The following is a 14,299-nucleotide window of genomic DNA, read 5'->3' on the forward strand; positions in this document are numbered from 1 at the left end:
TGGTAATGACATAAATATTGCACGCGAACTATATGCACTCTAGAGGAGGAAACTGCACATTCAACGTGCAGATGGAAGTTATTCCAAGAATACTTACGCTTTTTATCCCTCGAGATACTAGGGAGCGTTTTGATGATGAAGAAATCTATCGCTCTCTCCCTCCCAAGCACAAATTCAGTGCCACGTTGAACGTTTACGCTATACGCATATTACTTAGCACTGAAAATTGCAACTGAAAACGATTTTGTCTCCAATCAGTTTCGAAGATGTAATATTGATGGATTTCTGCCCTTCTATATTGTTTTATTATGCTACGTCAGAGAGTCAGAGACAAGAGCAATGTATGTCGCATATCATCGCCCTTTAGCAAATCTCGCAAGATCAGGTGCTTTTCTAATTGTGTGTTAGGCACAGAGCAGTCTGTGATGAGGTTCCTTGCTTTATAGATATATCTCTTGGTAATCTTGTTAATCATGTTGTTATTTGAACGTTTCCAGCAACTGCAAAATCACTATTCGATTTGCTCATTTTCTCGTACCGCCTCTTGTGTTGTTATTGTGTGGAGCGCTTCATTGTATGTTGCATTTCATCCTCGTAGGCTATGATTAGCTTGAGGAAATCATCCGTATGTTCTAAAACGCAGCCGTAATTTCACCCACCGGAAAAGGGCGGCTGCATTTACAGGACTCTCCAGCCATTGATTCACAGCTAGCAACTAGCTTTTTCTCTGCTCAAGAAGCGGTCCCTTGGGTTAGTTTAGCCAATTTTTACTTCGTCACAAGTCGTCACAAGAGTTTGAGATTGTGTTGTGGTCTTCAAGAAATAAGCCGACTTTTACATTAAAAATTGCAATGTTGTCTCTTCATGTCAGCAAAACATTTCTAACACAATTCGTCACAATACACTGCTCGCAAACTTGGGTGCAGAAAAGAGCTTCCGAACAGAAAGCTATAAATAAACCTAAACATGTACATCCCGTGCATTGAATAATAGCTGGCTCTGTTGCTACGTTCATCATCACCATATTCAGCCTGACTACACCCACTGCAGGGCAAAGGCCTTTTCCAAGTCTCTCGAATTAATCCTGTCCTTCGCCAGCTGCGCCCACCTTTGCTTGCTAACTTCTCAACCCCTTAAGGCGCTGTGTCCACAAATGTGGACGCGACCTGAGCCTCCTCATATCTTCGTGCGCTTTTCTCTTCTTTCTTTTTCAATTCTATCTGCACAAATGAACGGAATGATGCAATTTAGAGCTCGGAGAGTGTCGATAGATTTATGTAGAAACGGCACACCAATTTTGATCGTCATAGACAAAAAAAAACTGCTGCAGTGAACATTCAGAGTGGCGCGTCCACAAATGTGGACATGCTGCCTTAATGCCGAAAATATCAAAGTGGCGCTTCTCCCCACAACGCGCAGTATTTTTGTGCAGTTATGGTACAAAATGGCCTTACTCCTTATGGGCGCTGAAAACTGTGCTTGTACAAAAAGAACGTTGGACGACAAAAGCGCTGAAGCGTTTTTCATGAAAATACCCGATGGAGAAGTACCTCGAAAGAAGTGCGTCTGACCGAGCAATTAAGAACCGCAGAGAGTCGCAGCAATAAACCGCTACATAGCGGAGCTGCTGCCGACCAACACAGCTCGCTATGACCAGTGCTTAAAGTCGGATTGATCTAGGAGGGTCTTAGGCACCCTGCTAATATTCAAAAAGGGATTTGACACCACTTCTGCTAGATTGCAGAACGCATGAATCCGAAGGAAACAAACATTTTCAGCGACGGTCAGAACATTTTTTCTGTATCATTTTAAAAATATCGCTGTGGTTTTTAGCAACAATCATAAAATTTGTATGATACTCGAGACAGAGAAAAATACAAAGTGTCAGCACTACACAAGGAGGGGGTGAAAAGGGGGAATCCGTTTCCTTACGCCATGGTCAGTTCAGAGCTGCCCGCTATACTGCAGTGCTACAACACATCAATCAGCACATTGGTAGCGCGAGGGGACTGTTTCAGGTCTCTGACATAAATTGAGCAAACGACCACCTTTAAAAATTATTTCTCCTTTTTGCAAAAACAATGTTTGAAACGGGCCGCGAGATGCTTTCTCTTCCTTTTGCACCTGCGCTCAGACCGCTCGAGACCACTTCGATGCAGCCGGACGTGAAGCGTTACTTATGATAAAAGCAACCATTGGCCCCAGCTTCTCAACACGTTAATTGCTCAACGATGCCAACGTGAAGGCTGCATATCTAAAAGCCAAGTTCGGCGCTAGAATTTTCCTCTGCCGGTCGTCACATAATGACTGCTTTTATCTGTTTTATAAGTCATGTACTGCAGAATAATTTCCTGAACTCTATATATTAAAGCAGCAAAACATTTATGCATGTCTAACGACCAGTTAGAAAAGGCAAGAAAATGTAACAGTGTTTATGTTCTTGTATCAGGTTCAAGGTGGTATGTCGACAAGTGTAGACATGAAGAAAATATGCTTAAATATGAATATTTTTGCGTAATTTTGAGCTCGGTTCAGAGCCGATCCTTAATGAACAGCCTTTTTTAAGAGGGGCGCTGTAAAATCGTGTTTTAACAGGAAATGTAATTTGAGAGTGGTTTGTTTTTTAGTTCCTACTACTGCGCAGTTGAGACGCAACCATTGTTTTCGGAAGAAAAAAGTGTTGGCAGGTTTTAAAATTTAGAACAAAACAATAATTCTAGTAACTGCTTCTGCCACAAGATGACTTGCACGAATGTCTGCTTCACAGATGTCAATTGAAGGCATCCTCTCATGCCAGACATACACAAATATAGCCTTCAGAAGGCTCGCAATTTATGTCGACGGCGCATTAAAACAAGAGCAAAGAAACTAAAAAGCCCCGAGGAAGTATTTCTAAAAGCATGATTCAGTATAACCGGCCAACTTTTCATTGTTGAATTTCAAGAGGAGACATATTTCCCTGAACTCGTTGATAGGTGTTTTGCGCTCTATTTCTCGGTTGCCACGCGAGCTACAAAGCTCCCTTTCTCCTGTTGGAAACGTTGCTCACATTAATAATGATGATGCTATTTTAAATCAAAAAAGCATCTTTGGCCAAAAGCGCCTTGACACAATGCGTGATTCGTGTGCGCAAGATGAGGTGAAAAAAACTATTGCCTAAGCATTTCACTTCAGCGAAGCGGAGCACCAGGACAGGGAAAAGCTTGCACGCTGTGGAAACCTGTTATACCCGGTGACACTGCGGAACGAACCCTGTACCTACCCCATACGCGGCTTATGCTCAAACCAAAAGGCCACTGCTTCGGTATCGTGCCCCTATAACGTTCCTTGTTGATCAGGAGTAGCTTGCTAGGTCAACAACCAGGCAGACCGCTCCTGTTGCATTAAAATCTATCCTCCTCCTCCTCCTCCTCTCCTCCTCCTCCTCCTCCTCCTCCTCCTCCTCCTCCTCCTCCTCCTCCTCCTCCTCCTCCTCCTCCTCCTCTCTTCCTTCTCCTCATCCTCCTCCTTGTTGGTCGGTTCTTGCAGGTGGTTCCTCTTTACATTGCTCAAAACCTTGTAAATGCCATCGGTCTTCGGGGCTTATTCCTAGCAGGACTACTGGGCGCCTCCTTCAGGTAGGATCTTTGAAAGCGCGTAGAAGCTGTGGTCAGTGAAAGAAATATGAATAAAATGGACCAAATTGTGCTCTTTATTTGTTTCCAGCACTATTTCGTCCATTATCAATTCGCACGCTGCCATTTTCTACGTGGACATCGTGGCCCCACACTTCAAGCTGAACGAGCGCCAAGCGGGCAGTGTGACGCATTTCCTCGGTGAGCAGAGTGCAGTTGACAGCTGCGGCGCACTGCGGGTCGTAATGTGCTAGTGGCTCTCCCTGCTCCTAGGCGAAGTCACGCTTTGTGGTTTGCACGACATGCTGTGTCTAAAAATTAGTAAAAACTTAGGGCTGTCTAAGTCATTGACAAAAATAAAATGGACAGCCTACCCTCCGGATAATGCAAAGTACCCTAAAGCTCTGCAAGTAGGCCGACCCTTGAAAATAGATTATGTGGATGATTGGGAATAATGGGTGGATTAAGGTTATTTAGTGCGTGGAATATTGCGGATTATCCAGCGGATTGAGGTTTGAAAGTAGGTCAGGTTAGTGCACTCCCATTGTATATTCCAAGGAAGAAAATGGAACATTCCGTTCCTCAGATTTTGAAATTTGTTGACGCTAATGACGTCCGACCCTCTGGACCAATCAGATAATTCGTTGATTATGAGGCGCGATGGTTTTTGCAATATGACAGCGGAAATAACGATTGCAATAAAAAGCTCCCTGTAGAAGGCAATAAATTCCGCGCTCCGCCGCTCACTAGGTGTGTTTGCCCTGGGCTAAACTGTACGTGAAAAGATAGAGAGTAAAGAAAGGTTTATTTATCCGGATCGTCATCTAGAGGCTGTTTACATTGCCGCATCCTAAGGAAAAGTATGCTTTATTGCACTACCCGCACTCTGTATGCATTGCAGGGGCCATTGACAGGAATTTGTGAATGGCGTGGGTTAATACAAGGTACAATTGCTGTGGCCGCTGTTAATTTTGGAGGCATGTCTGCTTTCGCCACGGATGAGGTTCACAATTCTCAGTGCTGTTTGGTGTAGCTCCTTTTGGTGCCTACATTGTTTCGGTTCAAAGGCCCATCAGGGGAACAATTTTCATTAAAATAAAGAAGAAAAGAAGTGCCAGTGAGCAAGCGCAAAAGAACTCTTCTAAAAGCGGAGGGACGTTCAGTGAAGTGCTGGGTGTAGAAAAGAAAGCATCCTCCAAAGTACAATCGTGTTGGACAAGCCAAGTTATAATGGGTGATTTTGAAGATAAAAATGCAGCATGGTGGGTGCATCAAGATAGCATCGAAAGCAGAATATCTCAACTTTCGAAGAGGTATAATCCGCGAATAGCACACTAAAAATTACAGCACTATTCGCGTGACTCGTAAGGGGCAATCTCCGTCGGTCGTCGTTCTGAGACGGTAAAGCAGCTAGGTGTTCTGAACTTCTTGAATAAAAAACGTATTTTTTCCCAAATAACTCACAGCCTGGACTTGCATCTTGAACAATTTTGAAATTCTGCCAGTGAACTTCCGTAGCGGGGGGTGTTGAGCTATTCTTTTCAGAAGAGCATGTTCCAAAGCCAGCAGCAGGCGAGTGGAGTACTTTCCAGAGCAAGGTTTTCTAGCGATGATCTTCAACTCTTTGTACCGTTCACCAGCAATGCCGACATTTTGTTTTAGAATTATCATAAGCAACAAACTAAATTGATGGCTTTGTTTATGTGCCTTTAAGCGACTCAGGCTATGAGGAACGCCGTAGTGAAGGGCTCCGGACATTTGAGCACCTGGGGTTCTTTAACGTGCACTGAGATCACACAGTGCCGGCCTCTAGCATTTCACCTCCATCGAAATGCGACCGCCACGGCCGGGATCAAACCCGCGTCTTTCGGGTGCGCAGCCGAGCGCCACAACCACTGACCCGCCGCGGTGGCACTAAATATATTTCATTTTTGGCTATCATTGATTAGTTATTTTTTTAAATCAAAGATGACCCAAATTCAAGAAACGAAGTTTTTCTTCCTTTTGTGTGTATTCTGACACTCAATTAGATTAGCGACACGGTTCTGTGTTTCAGCCCAGTAGGCTGTGCTGATAGCTTGTGCCTTTCCTTTTGAGCGATAGGAGTAAGCTCCAGAGTGGACAACTTTCCTAGGCTAACTACTTTTGGTATCATTTTACCCACTCTGAATTGTTCGTTTCTTGAACACTTCATTCTGTGTCTTTTAAAATTTCCAGCAAGATCATTGACCTTTGCATGCCTAGGATTGCTGTTGTGCTATCCATGAATTGCTTGTGAAGATAGCGCCACCAGAAATTCAAAGATTTCTGAAGAATTCCTCGTTAATGCTTACGCGCAATTTCTCCACCTAATGGCTCTGGAAAATTACAGCATCCCACATAAGTCTGCTTTAGAGCGGAAATACGAAAGCCTTCCCTTTTCCTTTCTTTTTCCATCCATTTCTCTTTTCTATTGTTCTAATTTTATTTTATTTTTTCTATTTTTATTATTTTTCTGGTTTTTCTTCTCTAATTATTTTTGTTTTTCTTTTCTTTTTTTATTTCCACTCAGTAAACCTTCGGACGCATTTACATCGTTTTTCATCGAATGAGTCCCACTAAACGTAGCACTGTAAACACAGCATTTACTTTCGTTAATTGATATAATTATTTATTAGCTAATTACTATTCTTCAACCAAACTGATCCCATCACTTAATGCACGGGCGTCTAGCAGTTCGCTTCAATCGAAATTGGACCGCCGCGGCCGAGATCGAACCTTCGTTTTTCGGGTCAGAAGCCGAGCGCCATAACCACGGAGCCACCGCGGCGCCTTACACTTCCAAATGCACGGTTCCAACTAGGCCTACTTTTTGTTTGTTTCTTTTGTTTGGAGGGGGGGGGGGGGGCGGTTGGCGTGGTTTTATTAACAGTGACCTGTTGAAAACATCCTTCTATAAAACATAATCTGCATTTTGAACGCACGCCTTCGTTAAACTGAGCGGCTGTGATTACCAATCCTGAAGCATAGGACTCATAATTTTCAGTGGCTTCAGATTACGCTGAGCGCTTCTAACGCCAATCTCAAACAGCAAAAACGTTTATCCGGAAAAAAACCTGAAGGAACCCTAATTGTTAGAATATGATAAGTCGCAGCATTTTGACGGTATCTAACCCTTTTTAATGGTAAGACCACAAAATATTCTTCACGTGCATCTACCCGTAAATTGGTAGACAAGCTGATCTAGATTGAAGCCGCGTGGGCCAAAAACTACCGGTGAGGGCGTGAACTTGAGCGATAAATAGAAATGCACAATCTTGTGAAAGTATACAAGCGAACCGATAGCAGGTTAATTAGTGTTATGCGAGCGATGGGCTACGTTTTCTTCATTTGCGATATTCTTGTTTGGAAAACGAGCAAATCATAGACGGACATCCAGCAGCAGTCACGTATTCATATGGAAAGGTCATCTCGGTTATCACGAACATGGCTGCATTATCCGGGACCTTCATGCGAAATACGTGAGTCACTTTAAATGATAGAGATAGTCTTGTAGATTTGATTGATCTGTGAGGAGCATGCCTGAAAGAAATTTTAAATTTTCTTTTCCACGACGAGAAACTGTCGTTTTGTTTCTGAGTAGAAATTAGTAACTAGAAATAATTATCTCGATACGTATCGTATATAAAATGCTCTAAGAAGAAGACGAAGCACTAGGAAATGCTAACAACACACAGTTGTTGAGACCATAAACTTCTTTAGGCGAACGTTTTATGCTCAAACTACCTCTAACGGGCCAATTGTTTTCATCTGCCTGCATTGTACTAAAGCACTTTTTCAAGCGTATGATTTCAATGAGGCGTTGGAAGTAGGTTTCTTTGATAAGGATTAAGGCATACATAGCCGTCGCTTGTTGTTGAAATATTTTGCTTTTTATACGCGAAAAAATCGTGGTCGCGTTATTATGGCCGTGTAGCTTCGATAATGTACACCTGCACTATAATGAAAAATAAAGAGCGCCAATTCAACATAAACCTGAAAGATAAAAACATAAGCATTAATGTGTGCTCATTAGCACTATTTTTTTTCATTTCTGATCTCAATTGCATTCATCCGCAGAGGTTACCAGCGGTGCGCTCATGACTGGCTTCGCTGTCCTGGTGCCTCACTTGGGATCAGCGGCAAGGGTAAGGGTGAAAGCCACACATACCGCGAGAGCTGTTGTCAACATTGTCCTTCTAGAAACGTCCACTTTGCCCTTCTGGAAACAGATTACGTTTCTAGGTGGTACTAGCTTTAAACATAAATGACCACCTTACTGTGGAGATAACAGGGATGCGAGTAATCTGTGGAATTTAAGACATATTATAGACGATTCTTTTGGATCTGAAAATACGTTGCGTGATCCAGGATTTTGTTTTGTCTAACAGACTCGTTCATTGCTCCCTCAATTTGTTCTTCAACATTAACACCAGGCATCATTCGATGATGCCAATGGCAACCGTAGAAATGGTAGTTCAGTGTAGCAATTTTCATTTCTTCTGTAACTGAAGAGACGTACGGTAAAAGAAGCATCTTGGCTTTGTTTACATAACTTCCTTACGATGGAGTTGCAGGGTGTGATAAAACATCCTAACCCAAACTCTTTTCCTTCGGGCAGGTACTGATGGCCCTGTACAGCGGTGCTGCCGGGCCATTCGCCGGCATGGTAGCCGTGGCCGCCTGTCTCCCGTGGGCGAATACCAGGGTGCGTCATTTATGCGGACAACATAAGAACGCGGAGGATTAACGAAGCATAAAACAGAAGATTAAACTTTTACAAAAGTTACCCCTATTGAATGCTTCACTAAAACAACGTCGTAAGGGCTAACAAGAAGATTCTATATGGCAGTCTTTCGGACTCTGTCCTATTTGAGTTCGAGCTAAACATTCTATATCTCATCTTTCTACCTGGGTGAACTCAAGGTAACTGACCCACTTTTTTCTTAATCGCTTAGTATGAGACACAGTTAGTAAGTACGTAGAGTCGTGAGCAAAGTGGAGAGACCACGGCTCCGTGCGCGGGATCAGCTGCGGGGCCGCACCGCGGAGCTGCTATCTCGCGCCGCATAAAGTCACTGGAAAGGGAAAAGTACCGCAACCAAAGCCGGAGCCGCCAACCCTCCGCCATATTTGGTCCATCGCTGCTGAAGCAACGGCCGCGCGCTGTGCGTTTTATACAGAATAAATTAGGTTTTTTGAATTGTGCGTGCTTTTACAAGCATGAATGAAGCATACCGTTGTTCACTTGCTAATTACACAAAAAGAGGCAATATATATTGAGGCAGACGCCTTTCTAGGCTCATGGAACAAAAATCTATCCGCGGCTGTGTGACCAGATATGTCACTCGTACATTAGAAAGCAAGCAAGGAGAGAAATTTGACCTTGGCCGATATGTGGCAAAACCGATGTCCAACCGAATTTCACTACCGCGGACACAATGGTGAACTCCAAATTTGGCCTGAGCCACTCCCAAATTTGGCCCACCCACCCCTGAAAATTGACCACTGCCAATTTAGACCAAAATAAATGTCCAACCTATTTCACTATGGAGAACAAGATGGTAACCTCCATATATGGCCAGGGCCGTTCCCCAATTTGGCTGTCACCCTCCAATACATGACTTCAGCCGAATTGGACCAAAATCGATGCCCAACCTAATTCGACCACGGGAAACCCGATGGTGACCTCTAAATTTGGCCTGGACCATTCCTATATTTGGCCCAACCACCCCTTGAAATTTGACCTCGGCCGATTTGGGTCAAAATCGATTTCCAACCTTACTAGACTCTGGGAACATGATGGAGACCTCCTAATTTCTCCCGAACCACTCCAAAATTGGCTCACCCAGACCTGAAATTTCACCTCGAATGGTTTGGACCACAATCGATGTGCAACCTAATTCTACTGCACAAAACGCGATCGCGATCCCCAAATTTCGCCTGGGCCGCTTGAAAGAATCACTAACAACGCATGCTTTCGTGTTATCGGACATAAGGAGACTTAAGTGAACCCTTGAATTTTTGCATGCGTATGCATCACGCGTACTGTCGCGAAAAACAAACATGCGAACAGCGCGGTGGGAGTGCGCTCCGCTCTTCGCATTTATTAAGGCGAAAGCAATATAGCTCGTCGCTTGGAGTATTTTCCGCTGGGAATGCCAAACAGCGTTTTGCCCGACTGCGCCAATTGCTGCACCCAAAAGCGCAGCACTCAGGCATTCTTCGATATCTTCACGGAGGCCTCAAATGCGGAAGCGTCAATACGCGACTGGAAATGCTGTGCACGCTTATCTCAGCCCATAAGAGCAAGTGTGCCGGACGTAATGCTCCGGACGATCTGTGTGTCACCGGCCGTGAGAAAAAAGCGAGTGGACCATTTATGGCCGGGAATGACCTCGTGACCGCGGAGAACGAATCGGGAGCGCGTGCGCTGGAACGCCGGCGCAGCGGCGAGAGAAACGAATGCGGTACTTTTTCCCGTTCCAGTGACTTTTGCGGCGTCAAATATCGCAAACAGCGCCGGAGCCACCGACCCGCCGCCATATTTGGTCCAGCGCCACTGTAGCGACGGCCGCGCGCTGTGCATTTTAAACATAATAAATTAAGTTTTGCGAATTGTGCTTGCTTTTGCAGAAATTAATTAAGCATACCATTGTTCACTTGCTAATTAGGCGAAAAAAGACTGTAATTATTAAGGCGGCAGCCATTCTAGGCTGATGGAACGAAAATCTGTCCGCGGCTCTGTGACCGGATGTGTCACTCGTACATTGGAGGCATGTAAGAAGAGAAATCTGACCTTGGCCGATATGGGCCGAAGACCAAAGTCCAACCGAATTTCACTACCGCAAACACAATAGTGACCTCCAAATTTGGCCCCAGCCACTTCCAAATTTGGCCCACCCGCCACCGAAATTTGACTTCCGCCGATCTGCGCCAAAATCGACGTCCAAGCCAATTCGACTACGGCGAACCCAATGATGACCTCCAAATATAATCTGGACCACCCCCAAATTTGGCTCACCCACTCTTGAAATTTGACCTGGGCAGATTTGTACCAAATCGATGTTGAATCTAATTTCACTACGACGAACACGATGATGACCTTTAAATTTGCCCCAAACTAATACCAATTTGTCCGATCACACCTCAAATTTGACTCCGGCCAATTTGTACCAAAATCGATGTACAATTTAATTCGACTGCAGAAAACGAGATGGTGACCTCCAAATTCGACCTGGGGCGCTTAGAAGAATCACAAAGAGCGCATAGAAAGGCACAAATGCTTTCGCATTATCTCACGTAAGGAGACTTCAGTGCTCCACTGAATTTTTGCTTTCGTGTGCATCACGCACACTGTCGCGAAAAAAACATCTGAACAAATTTCTCCCGCCGGATTCTGTGGAGCCATATAGCTCGTCGCTTGGAGTCTTTTCTTTCCCGCTGGCAATGGCGAACAGCGTTTTGCCCGATTGCTGCCAGTTACTGCATCCAAAAGCGCAGCACTCCGGCATTATTCGATGTCTTCATGCAGGCATCAAATGCGGAAGCGTCAATACGCGACTGGAAATGCTGCGCACGCTTATCTGAGCCCATAAGAGCAAGTGCTACGTAATACTCCGGACGATCTGTGTTTCGGCGGCCGCCAGAAAGAAGCGAGCGGACGATTTATGGCGGGGAATGACCACGTGACCGCGGAGAAGGAATCGGGCGCGCGCGCGCTTCGACGCGTTGGCGCGGCGGCGAGATAAACGAATGCGGTACTTTTTCCGTTCCAGTGACTTTAGCGCCGCACTCTCGCTGCGAGAGCGTCCCAGTTGACCACAAACTTCACCCTCGCTCTGGTAAGGGTGAATATCACGCTTGATAAATTTCTAGTGCGGCGTTCGGATACTCAGCAGCTGACGGTTGCTACAAAAGGGAGCGCGCATCACAAAGTGGCTAAAGCCTCTGAAGGGAAAACAGGGTGAACTGCTCCCTTCCTTCTCATTTTCGGCGCACCTTGACAGTCACGCGTCGAGCCGCGCCTGTGTAGGCATGCTGTTGGAAGACATAAGCGGCTTCCTTTGACTTCCGTATCACCAGGTAGAGGCGAATACACCGAGGCGTAAAATGCAAGGCACTGTACATCCTCGTTTCGAATACCCCCTTCAAATAAGCATTAAAATGTTGGCACTCACAGACTGTTTATTGTCGCGAGAAATAAACAATCTGAAGGTAACAACCAGCTAATTCTTAGCAATGTTGCCATTAAGGGCAATTACACTATCAGCTGCGCGGCATCGAATCAAACAGTGCTGACACAACGTCGGGGCGTTCTTCTTACACGGCTGTCCACAGCTGATCAGCTGTAGCCGTGCGGAGATACGGGGCCGCAAGTTGCTTCTTGATCAGTCCCCGCATGTTTCCGATGGGGTTCAGATCTGCACTCACTGGTGGCACCTACTTCTGCACTTACTTGACAGGACGCCAGTCGTGAACTCAGGAGAATTTCTAAAGTAGTCGCAAAGAGGAAAGCCAAACCAGGTAATGCACGATCATCGAGGCCAATGAAAACATTAAGATATAATACAATTACCTTGGATGAAGAAATTTTCGATTTTTCACAAATGCAACATCAAGCACTCTATAAACTTTTTTTACAAGCCATCTGCAGTGGATAAGGGCTGCTCTTTGAAAAAAAAAAATAACGCGAAATACAATATTACAAATTTCTTTATCCAAGACAATTGTAATATATCTTAATGCTTTCCGCTGGATGCGGAAAGAATTTCGTTTTACGCATGGCCAATAAAGCTAACGCTAGTAACTTAACGTTTTCCATACGGTGGCGGCCATTTTTTGTGGACGTACCTCTCCTTTCTTTCCTTTGCTTCTTTTTAGCACCGAACGTAAGTATATTACATGTACTTTGCCGCACAAAAGTCGCTTTCCTTCTCGTAGACAGAGTAGCCCTTATTTGACGGGAAATAATCCTCGTTGACGTAGCATCCGGCGGCAGTCAACCAGGCAGGCTGCGCATGGATTACTGGCATTTGGAAACAAAGTTTCGGGCTGGTGTGTCATTTATTGCCATATTTTACGTGCGATGCCGTCTACGACGAATACGTGTCTGCTTTCTTCTAACATTATAGGGTCAACATTCGCTCAAAGCAGGTAGGCCACATGCCACCTAGGTCACATCGCCTTCTGACGTGACAATGAACTGGAACTGCATGCAAGCCATGCACCGAATGCTTACAGTATTTCGAAATAAATTTTCTTCGCAATGAAACACAAAGAAATTATTAAGAAAGCATTTTAATTTTATCCACGAAGACGTTAGAATGAAAGCGTATCATTTCGAACCACCAGGATAAATGTGGGCTCATCGCAGGGCAGTTAACAGGAATGTGCTACAAACGTCGTGACATACCCATCGATTTTATGCTTATGCTAACGCAAAATTCTCCTCCAAACACTCCTCGGTAGGACAGCATGTTCGGAAGTATTTTGCATTGTCCCAAACGACAATAAATGGCTGCTACAATTCAGGCGGGGCCGCGGATCTAGCGCAACTACGCAGTCCCCAGAGAAACGTCCTCACCGCAGCGGCCACTCGTCAGAAAATGGCGGCGCCGAGAACGGTTCGGAACTCGGCTCTAAAAAAATATTATTGGTAGGCTCTACCTTGAAAAAAAAAGTCTGGTTATTGACATTTGGGGAAAATCCGGAACGCATTTGCTGGTTTCTTACCTTGATTTCAACGCTTCTGCCATTGCTCAGTACGTTGCAGGTTTGAGCACTGATAACACTGTTCGAAACAATATAATGTAACAATTCGTTTCCTTTCTTTCTGGCCTCCTTATAGACTTGTTTCCTAAATGGTAAGGAAATTTATAACTGAGGAGCTTTATCTGATTTATAAAGCAGACTACTATAGTAGAAAATCCTAGATTTAAGCCAATATATTTTTCAGTTTCGTTTCGTATATATAACGATGGAAGTTAGTGCACGTTTTTATCACCTACATAATTGCTAGTTCTGCTAATTTGAAAGGCATCTATTCTGTAGCAGTAGGGAAAGTATCTTGAAGAAAGATTCAGTGAGGCTCGTGGTGTTTTTGAAACTTTTCTTGCTGAGTGGTAAGTTCTGAGAAACAAGCTTGACGTACTGAATTTCACCTGTATTTTAGCACACAAGATATAATCATTATGGTATGTAAATCTGAATTTGTGCTCCAATACAAATCTGCGAATTAACGCTGGACGCATGAAGGCTGCCTTTGCCATGACGTCGGTCAGAAATTTTTCTGCCGAAGTGTTCGCATTATCATCAAACCCACTTCACTATGAGTCTACAGGATAATGACGCACAATAAATTAAGATAATCAATGAAATCGAAATCTTTAAAAATTACGCAAGTTGACCTCGAAGTCTATTCGCAGTTCAACCTCACTGCCTTCCGTCTTGCACCTCCTCCATTGGCGATCTGCAGGTTCCTAAAGCCAAGGTTCACAATATGGCGTTGTGGCACTTCTCAGCTGCTGAGCTCCAGTTTCTTCAGCCCTGTCAGACATGAAGTTGAACATTCCAATATTTTTCCATTAAGTAGTTGATGACTGCTTTCAGTATTAGTACGTGGAGAAGCGCTGTGCTTTAAAATATTGCCTTAAGTTTTTTTTAAG

At 44.4% G+C, this 14,299-nt stretch overlaps 1 protein-coding gene across 1 annotated transcript in view; it reads left to right on the forward strand.

The window, feature by feature from the left end:
- LOC144106342 (putative sodium-dependent multivitamin transporter) overlaps nt 1-14,299 on the forward strand; it is a 76,073-nt gene that overhangs the window by 44,937 nt on the left and 16,837 nt on the right. The window contains exons 9-12 of the mRNA XM_077639114.1: nt 3,529-3,617; nt 3,706-3,815; nt 7,713-7,780; nt 8,254-8,340. Of these exons, the coding sequence (XP_077495240.1) occupies nt 3,529-3,617; nt 3,706-3,815; nt 7,713-7,780; nt 8,254-8,340 (354 nt within the window). The remainder of the gene's footprint in view (nt 1-3,528; nt 3,618-3,705; nt 3,816-7,712; nt 7,781-8,253; nt 8,341-14,299) is intronic.

This window comes from Amblyomma americanum, chromosome 10 (genome assembly GCF_052857255.1).
Source record: "Amblyomma americanum isolate KBUSLIRL-KWMA chromosome 10, ASM5285725v1, whole genome shotgun sequence".
NCBI lineage: Eukaryota > Metazoa > Arthropoda > Arachnida > Ixodida > Ixodidae > Amblyomma > Amblyomma americanum.